The sequence below is a fragment of the Mesoplodon mirus genome, assembly GCF_964341445.2.
Source record: "Mesoplodon mirus genome assembly, chromosome: 15".
Taxonomy (NCBI): Eukaryota; Metazoa; Chordata; class Mammalia; order Artiodactyla; family Ziphiidae; genus Mesoplodon; species Mesoplodon mirus.
In genome coordinates, this window is record NC_138991.1 from 34240666 (window position 1) to 34253659 (window position 12994).

General features: G+C 54.7%; 1 protein-coding gene across 1 annotated transcript; it reads left to right on the forward strand.

Annotated features, from left to right (window-relative positions):
- Positions 1-7749: 7749 nt before the first annotated feature.
- On the forward strand, positions 7750-12983 carry GNB2 (G protein subunit beta 2). The gene is made up of 10 exons (XM_082645594.1): positions 7750-7905; positions 10162-10307; positions 10522-10560; positions 10677-10783; positions 11094-11157; positions 11241-11403; positions 11498-11564; positions 11905-12106; positions 12209-12425; positions 12505-12983. Exons 2-10 carry the CDS (start codon positions 10251-10253, stop codon positions 12609-12611), a joined length of 1023 nt encoding a protein of 340 aa, XP_082501720.1. The 5' UTR covers positions 7750-7905; positions 10162-10250; the 3' UTR covers positions 12612-12983.
- The last annotated feature ends 11 nt before the right edge of the window (positions 12984-12994 follow it).

Here is a 12994-nt window from a genome sequence, read left to right on the forward strand (position 1 = left end):
ACCCGTCAGGGGGCCGCTGCTTTAAAGGGGCAGACACCTCAACCTTAGGCGCCGGGGAGGGGATTAGCAAGGACCTCGAGGCCGGCCCTAAGGGATAGGCTGGCAGAGAGCAGGAGTACGCAAGAGATGGAGACCTTGTCCATTCGGAGACTGTAGGGTGACTGACGGGGCCCCTGCTCCCTTACTTTTTAAAATGGGGTCTAGAAAAGGGCGCCATCGTCTCCGAGACGCGTCCATTCTCAGGCTCCTGAGCAAGGTTCTGCCATACCCAGGACTGCATGAAATCACTGGGAGAGGAAGGGAAGGGAAGGAGAGGGAGAGGTACGGGAAGGGGTTGTCTCCATTTTCTCCCTGTTTCTTGCCACCCTTGTCTTTCTGATGGTCCCTCTTTTCCTCACTGGTCCTCTGGTGCCTGGGCCTTATACATACACACGTTTATGCACATGTACACACGTTCACACATGGCACTCAGCTAACCCAGCTTTTGTTTCCTTTCCCTCTCCCTCTCTTTTCATCTGTTCTTCTCAGGAGTTATTTATCAAGCAAGTAGATTTTCCCCTCATAGGCTCCTAGGTCCTTCTTGGCTCCTGGCATGAGGCCATCTCCACAGCAGTTTTGAAAGAGAAGGTGAAGGAGTGGCTCTGACAGCCTGGCTCAGCTGAGAGACTCTTATGTGAGCATATGGGTAGGTGTGTGCCTGTACGTATGTGAGTGTGTCAGCATTCGTGTGCATATGCTTATGTGCATGTGTTGGGGGCACTCCCACCTACTTGTTTAGGGGTGGGGGGCAATAAGACCAGAGATAGCATTGGAAGAGGGTTCTGTGTGATGGCCGGCCGAATGCCCCTGAAGGTTCTCAGCTCATCAGATACTCATTCTGTAAGGGACTCCACCCTTCCTTAGCCAAAGGACAGATGGTTTGAGCTGGCTCATCCGTTACCCACTGGCGACAGTGGCATTTCACATGCCCAGGGTTGGTTCTGAGCCCAGGCCTGGCTCCCCAGACTGGAGGCTTCAGTGGGAGGGGTGAGCTGATTCAGGAGTTGGGAAACAGAAATATCCCAGAGTGAGCCTAGGTCAGTCATTGTCCTCTATAAATTGAGGCCTGGATGAATTGGAACAGCCCCTTAACCTCTCAGCACCTCATTTCTTCATCTTTCAAAATGCTGAGGTGAGAATTAAAGGAGAACACTGGAGGGGAAAGTGATTCTGTTCACGGTCTGCACCTCTCCTTTTTGTGGACATTGAATAATGTTGCTTCACTTCCCTTGTAAATTCACCTTGCCAATTCCCACTATCCCCTCCCCCATCCCAGTCAGGATCTCAGATTCAGAAACTACCCCAGTCAGGGGAAACCTTACTGATCACAGATACAACTCCTAGATTTTATAGGGATTTCCCCAGATAGAGGCAGGGCCCTGTCTTGGGTCACACAGCCCACAGGGGCAGAGCCAGGACTAGAACTCACATCTCTCATCAGCCAGTTGACAGATGACCTTGTTTCATAACACCTCTGTGTCCCTCTGCAAGCTTCACTGTCCCCATTTGTAGGACAGCTGGTGGTGAGGACTCAATCTGATGCCAGAATCAAGTTCCTGGCTAAGAGCTGGGCACACAGGGCTATTCAGCAAACACTGGGTCTTAAGAAAATCCCTAGGGCATTTTTGAGGCTTTAATATTATTATCCATTTATTCATAGAAATCTGTAGTCTATCTGATAAAATGACTTTTCCACTCATGGTTGGTAGAAAAGCTAAAGTCAGCAAACTACCAACTAGACCTGATTTACCGCCCAGTCAACTGTGGCCAATTTCCATTTGTCATAGGATCTGACATGATATTCTATTGCATGATGGAAGTGGTTAAGGTAAAGTTTATTAATATATTTCATTCATCCATTCATTGATTCAACAAACATCTTTTATGCCTACGGTGTGCCAGGCATTGTACAAGGTATGGGAATACTAAGGTGCATAAGATATATCCCTGCTGTCAAGGAGTCTTGGTGCAGTGGGGAGCTCAGACATGCATGAAAGTGGGATGAAATGGAGGCCCAGAGGAGGAAGGGGCTACCTGTCTCTGAGAGTCCAGGGAGGCTTCTAAAAGTGAAGTTTGAATTGTGAAGGATAAATAGGGGTCACTGGTGAACAAGGTGGGAAAGGTCTTCCACCGAGAGAACAGTGTGAGCAAAGGTCCATACGTGGAAATAGGAGAGTTGGAGATGAGCTGGTGGCAGAGACCGGCGTCAGAGGAAGATGAAACTAGAAAAATAGTCAAAGACTGACTCGTTGGGCTTCCCTGGTGGTGCAGTGGTTGAGAGTCTGCCTGCCGATGCAGGGGACACAGGTTGGTGCCCCCATCCGGGAAGATCCCACATGCCGCGGAGTGGCTGAGCCCTGTGAGCCATGGCCGCTGAGCCTGCACGTCCGGAGCCTGTGCTCCGCAATGGGAGAGGCCACAACAGTGAGAGGCCCGTGTACCGCAAAAAAAAAAAAAAAAAAAGACTGACTCATTTATGCCTGAACGCTGTTTTTACTTAGCAAACATCTGCTATGTGCCAGGCACTGTATAAATGCTTTACAAATATTAAGTAATTTAGTCCTCATAATGACCTGATCATCATCCCCATTTTGCAAGGGAAACAGAAGCATGGAGAGGTAAATGACTGGCCCAAGTTCACTCAGCTGGTAAGGGACAGCTGAGATTTGAACTGTGGCATGTGAAGAGTATTGGTCCTGGGGAAAATGTTGCCATACTTCTATTCATTTCATAGATGTTCTCCAGGTGCCTGATAGGCATTGGGAATAAAATGGCTCATATAACTTGATGTGACTCTCACTGAGTTTAATGTCTATTTTAGAAGATGGATGATTAAACAATTAGCTCAATAAAGTCATCTGGAGGTTCTCACACTGGCCAAACCTGAGCACCTGGTTATGACATTGAAGGTGGTAAGACCATGACCCCCAGACCCCACACCTTGGATAGGATTTGGCATCTTGTTTGGGTCTATTCATTGCTTGGTGAGCTCTCACCCAGACCTCTTCCAGACAAGCCAAGTGCCCTGGCTTCCCAGGGAGCCCCTAGTGCAGGTGGCAAGTGCCCAGAAAGAAAGCCCAGTAAAGACTGCAACAGGCACGGAGCCAGCACTGCAGTGGGGCACAAACAGTGATGTAGTTAGGGAAGCAATATTTAAACTAAGACTGAGAAAATGAAAAATTTCCCAGCTGACAGGAAGTAGAATTGGAATGTGGGGGTGGAAGGCATTCTTAATAGAGGGGAAAAGACCCAGCCTCTGTGTCTTGCAAAGAAGTTTGGCCCTTCTCATGGAGTCAGTGGGGAACTCCTGCATGGTTTTGAACAGCAAAGTTATACGATCCAACTTGCATTTTAGAAAGATACCTTCTGGCAGCTATTTGGTAGGTTGATTAGAGAGGGACTATCCTGAAAGACCAGGAAATAGGCAAGAACCAAGGTAATAGCAGCTGGCGTACAGTAGAACGGATAGATTTAAGCAATATTGGAGAGGTAGCACTGACAAGATGTATTCACTGATGACGTAGACTGCTAGCCTTACATCAATAGCCATCTCCCTCCTTTCTTTTCTTTTTTTTTAAATAAGTTTATTTTATTTATTTTTGGCTGCATTGGGTTTTTGTTGCTGCGCACGGGCTTTCTCTAGTTGTGGCGAGTGGGGGCTACTCTTCATTGTGGTGCGCGGACTTCTCATTGCAGTGGCTTCTCTTACTGTGGAGCAGGGGCCCTAGGCGCGTAGGCTTCAGTAGTTGTGGCTCGCAGGCTCTACAGCACAGGCTCAGTAGTTGCAGCGCACAGGCTTAGTTGCTCCGCGGCATGTGGGATCTTCCCAGACCAGGGACTGAACCTACGTCCCCTGCATTGGCAGCAGATTCTTAACCACTGTACCACCAGGGAAGTCCCCCTTCTTTCTTTATGAGCAATGTTTTAACTGGGTATATGGCTACAGACTACATTTCCCAGCCTTCCTTGCATCTGGCCAACTTCTGAATAGAAGTTAGTGGTGTCCTTAAACAGGAAAGAACTTGTGCTTCCATGCCACACCCCCTCCCAAGTGATGGATTCAGATACAATAGTGGGAAATACCTGGGCCACACTGGACACAGAGATGGAAGCCACAGGTTGAGGATGGCTGAGATGCCCCACAGTCCTGGAGGATCTATTCTGGGGTTGTCACTTAAGCCACTGAATTTTGGGGACTCTTTGTTCTAGCAGCTTGGACTATAGCCTAACTAACTGACCATCTTTTGGATATGGGGAATGAGGGGGTGAGAAGCTCCTGGGCAGATCGTGGTGCTGTTAACTGGGCCAAAAGATTCAGAGGAGAAGTAGGGTTGGGTAGGATGGGGTGGGGTGGAAGAGGATTACTTTAATTTTGAATATGTTGAATGTGAGACATCTGTAAACAGTGATGTGCAGTCACTGTTTTAACAACTCTTCGGGGAAGGGGAATTTCGATCTGAAGCATTTGCTGACTTCCATGGTGTAAATACTCTCACCACAACGATTACAAGTTACTACTATCAACATGACATCATTGAACAAGGAGTTGGGAAGAGAGGTATACAGTGGCCTCTTGTGAGCTGGTCCAAGCTAGCACGAGCTGACTCCAGTGCACCACTGTCCATGAACATCCAGGTGGAGATGTTCAGTCTGAAGTTGGACAGACACCAAGTCTGCACATGGAGACAGAGATCTGAGAGTGATGAGCAATTAAGGGGTAATAAAAGTCCCAGTAGTGATTGGAGTCACCAGTGAATAACATGAAGAGTGAGAGGAGGAGGCTAAAGCTGGGATCCTGAGAAAATCAGTGTTTACAGAGTGTCCTGAAGAGGAGGAGAAGGCTGAGGAGAAGCCTGAGAAAGAACAGTCAGAGGGAGGAGGAAGTGTCCCATGACCCACCAGGGCCAGGTTTTCCACATGTGCTCCAGGGCTTCTGCCTTTTCAGAGAGATTGTTCATCCTCTGGTCATCCCCTCCCTGTCTCTATCTTCACCTCTCTCTCCTCTCTGTCCTTCTCATTATTATCTTTTTTAAAAAATAAACAAGGTTTTAATTTTTTTAAATAAATTTATTTATTTATTTTTGGCTGCATTGGGTTTTTGTTGCTGCACGCGGGCTTTCTCTAGTTGTGGCGAGTGGGGGCTACTCTTAGTTGTGGTGTGTGGGCTTCTCATTGCAGTGGCTTCTCTTGTTGCGGAGCACGGGCTCTAGGCACAGGGTCTCAGCAGTTGTGGCTCACGGGCTCTAGAGCACAGGCTCAGTAGTTGTGCCGCGTGGGTTTAGTTGCTCCACGGCATGTGGGATCTTCCCAGACCAGGGCTTGAACCCGTGTCCCCTGCATTGGCAGGCAGATTCTTAACCACTGTGCCACCAGGGAAGCCCTTCTCATTGTTATCTAAACAAGCTCCAGGAGCTCCCATCAAAACACAAATTTCTTTACTCCACAGTCTCCTCCCATTGCCTCCCCACCTTTCTATACCCCCTCCCAGCCAAGATTCCCAAAGCCTTGACCACCTTGGTCGTCTCCACCACCTCATTTCTCACTTGCCCTCAGCCCACTGCAAGCAAAGCATCCATTGCAAATGCTCCAGACCAAGCCAGCAGCAGCCTCCACGGTAGTCAATCCTATGCCCTCTTTCCAGTCCAGCCTTGTTGCACCTCTCTGCAGCATTCAGCAGAGTTTACCATTCCTTTTTTGGAACAGAATTTTCCAAAAATTCTGTTGGGTTCCAGAATTCCATGTTCTCCTGATTTTCTTCTTAGCTCTCTGGCTTCTCCTTTGGCAGCCTGTTCTCCTCTGCCTGACCTTTAAATGTTGGAGTTCCTCAGGGCTTGGTCTTAGGCCATCTTGTCTTTTCCCTGAACCTCTTTATGATTTCATCTGCTCTAAAATGCCACTCATTCTCAAGGCTCTATTCCAACCCAGACTCGTGCTGAACCCCAGACCTGCTTCGACAGCCACTACTGAGCATTCTGCCTTGAACCTCTCCTAGGCACCTCAAGCTTAACACGTCCCAACTTAAAACTCTTGATCTTCTTCCCCAAATATATCCCCTTCCAACTGCTCTGCTCTCAGTAAATGGCACTTCCAAGCTTCCAGTACTAATAGTTATTTCCATGGTTGTCTACCATCTGTCTCCTCTGTAGATTGTAAGCTCCCTGCAGCCAGAGGAGGGTGCACAAATTCGAGGTTGTATCACCAGGGCCTATGACAGTGCCTGATACATCTTTGGGACTCAATAAATATTTGCTGATTGAGTTAAAACAAGGAAGCATATTAGCACAGAACCCAAGTGAGAGGAAGCAGTGTCAGATGCCCTATAGAGATTAACAAAATTAGGTTCTAGTCATCGGCTGCTAGTTTTCTAAATGACTTTAGGGAAGTCACTTCGTCCATCTGTAGATTGAAACTGAAGTAAATATAAGGTCCCTTCCAAATCCTAATTGACATCTCTTATCTACTGTTAATATATCACTGAATTGGTGAGTGCACATACATGGAATTTGTGCTTAAGTAAGAATGACTTTTTTTCTTATTTTCTTTAAAAATTGGTGCTTTGACGGGAATTCCCTGGCGGTCCAGTGGGTTAGGACTCAGTGCTTTCACTGCTGGGGCTCGGGTTTAATTCCTGGTTGGGGAACTAAGATCTGCACCACCCCCCCAAAAAATTGGTGCTTTGAAAACTATTTGTAATGCCTTCAACAGAGGTTACATGAAAAGTGTCTGTTTTGATACTTTTACTTTTAAATTTCATGAGGACTCAAAGGCTATTCATTGACTTGAACTTACCAAAACATTTTCACTATCTGTGGGGATCTCATAACAATCCAAGGTGACTTGCAGGGCAGTTAGCTATCAACAGTCTCATTTTGTAAATGTGGAAGCTGAGGCTTATACTTACATTCTCATCCCTTTAGAGGGACGGTCCAGGGGTTCATCAAGATGCTAGCACTGCACACAGTAAAGTCGATAAAGCTGCCCTGGTTCATATCTTAACTCTGCAGTCCTAGGAATCTGTTTCCACTACTATAAAATGGGAACAGTGCCAGTACTTAACTTCATAATATTGTCGTGAGCATTAAATAAGTATGGAAATCAATAAATATGAGTTGTTATTACGGTGTCATGCAGCCCTGTAAAGAGTTCTACAAAAGCCCACTGAGCAACGTGGGGGCACTGACTGGGCAGGACTTTTCTCACAGCACACCTGAGTTCCCAGGGGCCGGAGCTGCCCCCACTCCTTCCTGCTCGCGTACCTTCGGCATCGCTGCCCTTTCCTCTACAGCGCTGAGGCCTGCGGGCTAGCCCTGCGCGGGTCAGGATCTCTCTAACTCCGCCCCCTAAGTCGGGGCGTGGCCTCACATGCAGGGGGCGGAGCCAGGACGAGAACTGGGGCGTCGAACTCCCCTTCCCAGTCTGGAGCCGCCCAATCCGGGAGGGTAGGTCACGTGATCATCCAGCGGTTTCACCCTCCCCTATGCCGGTACCATCTCTGCCAGTCCCGGGGGAGATGTCTTGCGCCTTTTGGGGAAGCAAAGCATCTGTTTTGGTCCGTTTTGCGTGGAAATAGTGTGGAGTAATATCTTTGATATGACAGGGTCAATATTTGCCCCTTAGGTGGTATTTTCCCTTCCGGGCTCCCCCCACTAAGTAGTTGGTATCGCCCAGCCGGGCCCTGGGCGCGGCGGCGACGGCCGCGTCACTGGCGGGCGAGATCCCTCCGCTCTAGGGAGAGCAGAGCTGGACGGTGAGTTGCGGAGACTGAGGAAATCCATCCGCGTCGCCGCCGCTGCCGCCTCCGCCGCGGAGGAAGACAGGACCTCCCGCGCTCCTCTAGCGACCCTTCGCAGAGTCCCACCGCCACAGGTACCTCCGCTGATAAAAGGAGTCCTCATCCCCCCCAGCCCCAAATTCCCATGGGGGAACCTCTCTTCTGTCTGTCTCCCCGGTCTGGCCTCTCGGGAGCGGACGTAACTCTCCAGACCTCCCCTCCCTTTTTCTGGTCCCGTCGCTCCCAAACCCGGAAGGGAAACTGGGGGACCCTCGCCTCCAATAACGCACGCTCTCGCTGCACCATCGGGGTTATTTTGCCTGACCCCAGATCCCAGGCCAGCCCCACCTACCTCTTGTTCCCTGAGAAGTTGGGGGTCTAAATTCGGGGATTCCTCTAGGCCCCGCCCCGCCCCCTTTCCCCACCTCTACCACCCCCTTGCCTGCCCCTGGGTAGCACCCCTCGTGTCCTCCCATTTCGCACCCCCGCCGGCATTCGCCTTGCAAAACTCCAGAATCCTCAGAGAGGCAGGCAGGGCCGCGAGGCTACCTTTCTCCTCGTCTCCACCTCGATTTGGGGTCTGCCCGTGTTTTCTGGCCCCATTACCCTAGACCGGAGACCTCGGCACCCTATTCCCTTTAGTACTCCTAACCCCACGCTTAGCTCCCCTGCGCCCCCCCCCCCCGCCTAGCTTTCATTTGGGCAAAATGGAGGTCGTGGGGGCCGGAGGACCAGGCCCACTGCGCTTCGCAGCGCGGCACCGGCCCGCGCCATCCAGCTGCCAGATCCGGGAACCCTCCCTTGTCCCTTCCCCTTCTCCCCGCTAGACCCGCGGAGGTGGTTGCACCCTCATTTCTCCGTGATACCCCCGGCTGCTGTATGCCCAGAACCCGGGGCCGCCTAGGGGGCCGTGGAGAGTGATGGGGATTGAGGTCTGGGAGCGTCGCCCCCGCCCCCAGCGGCTTCCTCCCGGCCTGCTTCCTTCTGCCCCGGGCGTCTGGCGTTGCCGCCCCGCCTGGGCTGCCGGCAGCTGGAAGGAAGGGGCTTTGTCCGGAGCTGGGGAAGTGGGGTGGGGGGCTTTGCCCCCTCCCTTTTTTGGAGGGGCGTCCTCTGGCACTGGCGTAGAAAAGCTGAACAGGGGGGAAATGTCAGTGGGGAAAAGGAACGCCCAGGGTACGGGGGAAGTGGGAGCAGGATGGGGGACGCCTGGGTGGGCAGAGTGCATTGTGCATGGCCAGATCACACAGGTGTCTAAAGGGGAGGGGGGGCAGGACTCCGGGCCCTGGAGCGGAGCCAGCCAGGCCCCTGGGGCCCCGGCGCGGAGCCCGCGGGCTGAGCTCTTGGGGAGCCGGGCCGCCTGGGGCCGCCCGCTCGCCCGCCCGCCGGCACCTGGGAGACAGCAGCTCCGCGCCTCGGGGCCCGGGACCTCTCTTTGGAGCCCTAATTACTCGAGAGCGGCTCCCACGGGCTTCCTGCGGGCGCGCCGGAGCGGGCGGCCTAGCCGCTGGAGGAAGCAGCGGCTTGGGACTGGCTACCTCGCCACCCTCGCCTCCACCCGCCGCGGGCGGCTAATGGGGCGCAGCCGTCCCAGGGATAATCCGGGGTGAGCCGTCCCGAACCTATTAGTGCCCAATCGGCTTTTCCCAAATCCTGTAAACAGCCACCCTGGCTGGTTCTGGGGAGGGGCGGGAGGCTGGGTCGGGCGGGGGCGATGGGGCCGGGGGTGGGGTCATCCACCCTACAGGTCTCAGCCGTGGATGCGGTTGCCTCGGCAACCGGGCTAGGGTGGGGGCACTTCACCAATGAGGTGCTCTCAGTCCGGGTGACGGTTGCCTAGGCAACCCCACGAACAGCCCAGCTTTCCCCTCTGGTCTCCCCCACCCCCACTCGAAGCTGGGGATGTGTGTGTGGAGGGTGTGCGGTGTATGGGGGTGAATTTAAAGAGGCACCGTCCCTTTTAAAATTAGGTGCTAGGAGGGCGGTGTCTCTGCGGGCCGGGGAGGACGCCCGGTCTGTTTTCGAAGGGACTCTCCCCGCCCCTTCCCGCACCCCAGTTCCTGCCGCGGGTGTCCCGCCCGGGCTGCTGTCCGAGGGAGGAGTTTCCCCTGCGCTTCCTCTTGAGCTTCCCGCTCCGTTTCCGGGGGGCGGGAGGAAGATTGGGGAAGTCAGCTGTTCCCCGGCTACGTCTCTCCCGTGCCAGAGGCCCGTGCTCTGTCCGGGGGACCGCGGCCACCGCTGGCGCCCCCTCCCCCTCCGACCGGTACTTACCCCTTCCGGGCCGCGCGTCAACCCCGCCTTCCCCCCTTCTTCCCCGGCGGCCTTGGGCCTGACGTCAGCCCTGCATCCCCCAGGCCTCGGGCCAGCGGCGAGGAGCTGCCTCCCCCAGCCCCCGTCCCGCGGCCCCCAGCCGCCCCCAACCCCGCCCCACGGGCCCGGCGCCATGAGTGAGCTGGAGCAACTGAGACAGGAGGCTGAGCAGCTCCGGAACCAGATCCGGGTGAGGGCCTGGCTGCCGGGCTGGGGCGGCTGAGCGGGCAGGGCCGGGTGGCTTGTGTGCACCGGGCCAGGGGAGGGGTTTGTGTGTGGGTGGTGGTGGGGTACCCTAATATCCTCCTGTCTCATCCTCTCCATTCCCCTGTTTCCTGTTGTCTTTCTTCTCCTCCTGTCTTCTCTTCGTGTTTCTCTCTGAATGGCTCTGCCGTCTCTTATAGGATGCCCGAAAAGCATGTGGGGATTCAACACTGACCCAGGTGAGATGAATCCAGGGCTGGACTTGGGTTTAGGGAAGGAGCACGGGTTGGAAGCATACTTCTCAGAGGGCCCTGCCGCCTGAACCTTCCTGAGCCCATTCTGCCTCCACCTCCAGATCACAGCTGGGCTGGACCCAGTGGGGAGAATCCAAATGAGGACACGGAGGACCCTCCGTGGGCACCTGGCAAAAATCTACGCCATGCACTGGGGGACAGACTCAAGGTGGGTGCGGCTGGGGCTGTGTGCTGAGCTGTCGTGTTTGCTTTGGGCTGAGTTTATGGCAGGTAGGGTGGGCAGGGGTAGCCTTGCACATCTGGTGCCAGAAACAGGATGCCCCTGTTGCCAAGTCTGTTTGGGAAGCCCATGACTCCCAGACATCCCCAGGGGATGGGAAACAGGGCCATACTGACAGGAACTTCTCAGCTGCTGCCGGGAGTTGTCTCCCACCGGATGGGAGAGGGGGAAGGGTGTCCTGCCTCCAGAGGGGGCTTCCCACCCTGACCCCTCTGCATCTCCATCCACTCTCCGACAGGCTGCTGGTCAGTGCCTCCCAGGACGGGAAGCTCATCATCTGGGACAGCTACACCACCAACAAGGTAGAGGTGGCACCTGAGGCCGGACGGGGCTGGGCTGCAGGCCCTGGCTGGCTCTGACCCTGGGCACTGCCCCTCATCCATAGGTCCATGCCATCCCGCTGCGCTCCTCCTGGGTCATGACCTGTGCCTACGCACCCTCAGGAAACTTTGTGGCCTGTGGGGGATTGGACAACATCTGCTCCATCTACAGCCTCAAGACCCGTGAGGGCAATGTCAGGGTCAGCCGGGAGCTGCCTGGCCACACTGGTGAGAGGCGCCTGGCAAGGCACAGGCACTGTTGCGGGGTGAGGGGCTGCACTGCCCTCCCTTAAAGACCCGGCTGACCAGCCCCTTTCCCCAGGGTACCTGTCATGCTGCCGCTTCCTGGATGACAACCAAATCATCACCAGCTCTGGGGACACCACCTGGTGAGGCCCTGCCAGGGCTAGGCAGTTGGGACTCACCTACACTTCCTGCCAGGGGAGGGAGCACCGCCTCAGTGCTCAGGGGGTAGTCCCCACCCTGCACAAGCACCGGCAGAGCCCCTGTTCTGAACACTCAGCCTTTTGCTCTGGTGGCAGGAAGGAGGGGGAAGTGGGGGACCCCTCCTCACCTGGGACAGGAGCAGGCTTCTGTCACCCAGCGGCTCCCGGTGCCCCTTGTGTGGAGGCTTCACTGGGCCTGGGCTCACAGGGTGGAGGGGGAGGGGAGAGGGAGTCTGTCCTGCACCCGTCTCTGATCCATTCTTTCTTCCTGTCACCCCTCCAGTGCCCTGTGGGACATTGAGACAGGCCAGCAGACAGTGGGTTTTGCTGGACACAGTGGGGATGTGATGTCCCTGTCACTGGCCCCCGATGGCCGCACCTTTGTGTCAGGTGCCTGTGACGCCTCCATCAAGTTGTGGGACGTGCGGGATTCTATGTGCCGACAGACCTTCATCGGCCACGAATCCGACATCAATGCCGTGGCTGTAAGTTCTGGGGCGAGCTGGGCTGGCCCATCTTCGCCAGGCTCCCGGCCTGGCCCTGCCCTGCCCTGCCCCCTCATCCCACTCTGGTCTTGTGTCCTGCAGTTCTTCCCCAACGGCTATGCCTTCACCACGGGCTCTGACGACGCCACGTGCCGCCTCTTTGACCTGCGGGCCGACCAGGAGCTCCTCATGTATTCCCATGACAACATCATCTGCGGCATCACCTCTGTTGCCTTCTCGCGCAGCGGCAGGCTGTTGCTCGCTGGCTACGACGACTTCAATTGCAACATCTGGGATGCCATGAAGGGCGACCGTGCAGGTGAGAGCTGGGAGCTGAGCAGGGGGTGGGCGGGGACAGGGAAACGAGGCTGGAGTTCTGACGTCCCCCTCCGTCCCAGGTGTCCTCGCAGGCCACGACAACCGAGTGAGCTGCCTTGGGGTCACTGACGATGGCATGGCTGTGGCCACAGGCTCCTGGGACTCCTTCCTCAAGATCTGGAACTAACAGCCCCGACCCCAGCTGGGCCCAGGCTAGGAGGGGCCCTGCCCATGCCCACACTACAGGTCGGGAGCTCGGGGGCTGGGTGCACACCGAGCCTCCCTCCTCGGGCCGCGGGGCCTCGGGTCCCTGCTCCCCTACCCAGGTTTGGTTCCTCCCGGGGCCCCCACTGTGGAGATTAAGATGGGAATAGAATGGGGGAAGAGGAGGGGCAGAAAGCCCTCATCCTTTTGCTGCCCTGGGGTCAGGGCCTCATCCCTCTGGAGGGCCAGAGGCAGGAGGTGGAAACTCCAGGGGCTGGCTTTTTTAAAACTGGTTTTATTTTAATTTTTATTATATTTTCAGTTTTTCCATAAAGGAACCAATTCCAACTCTGTACCTGGTCTCTA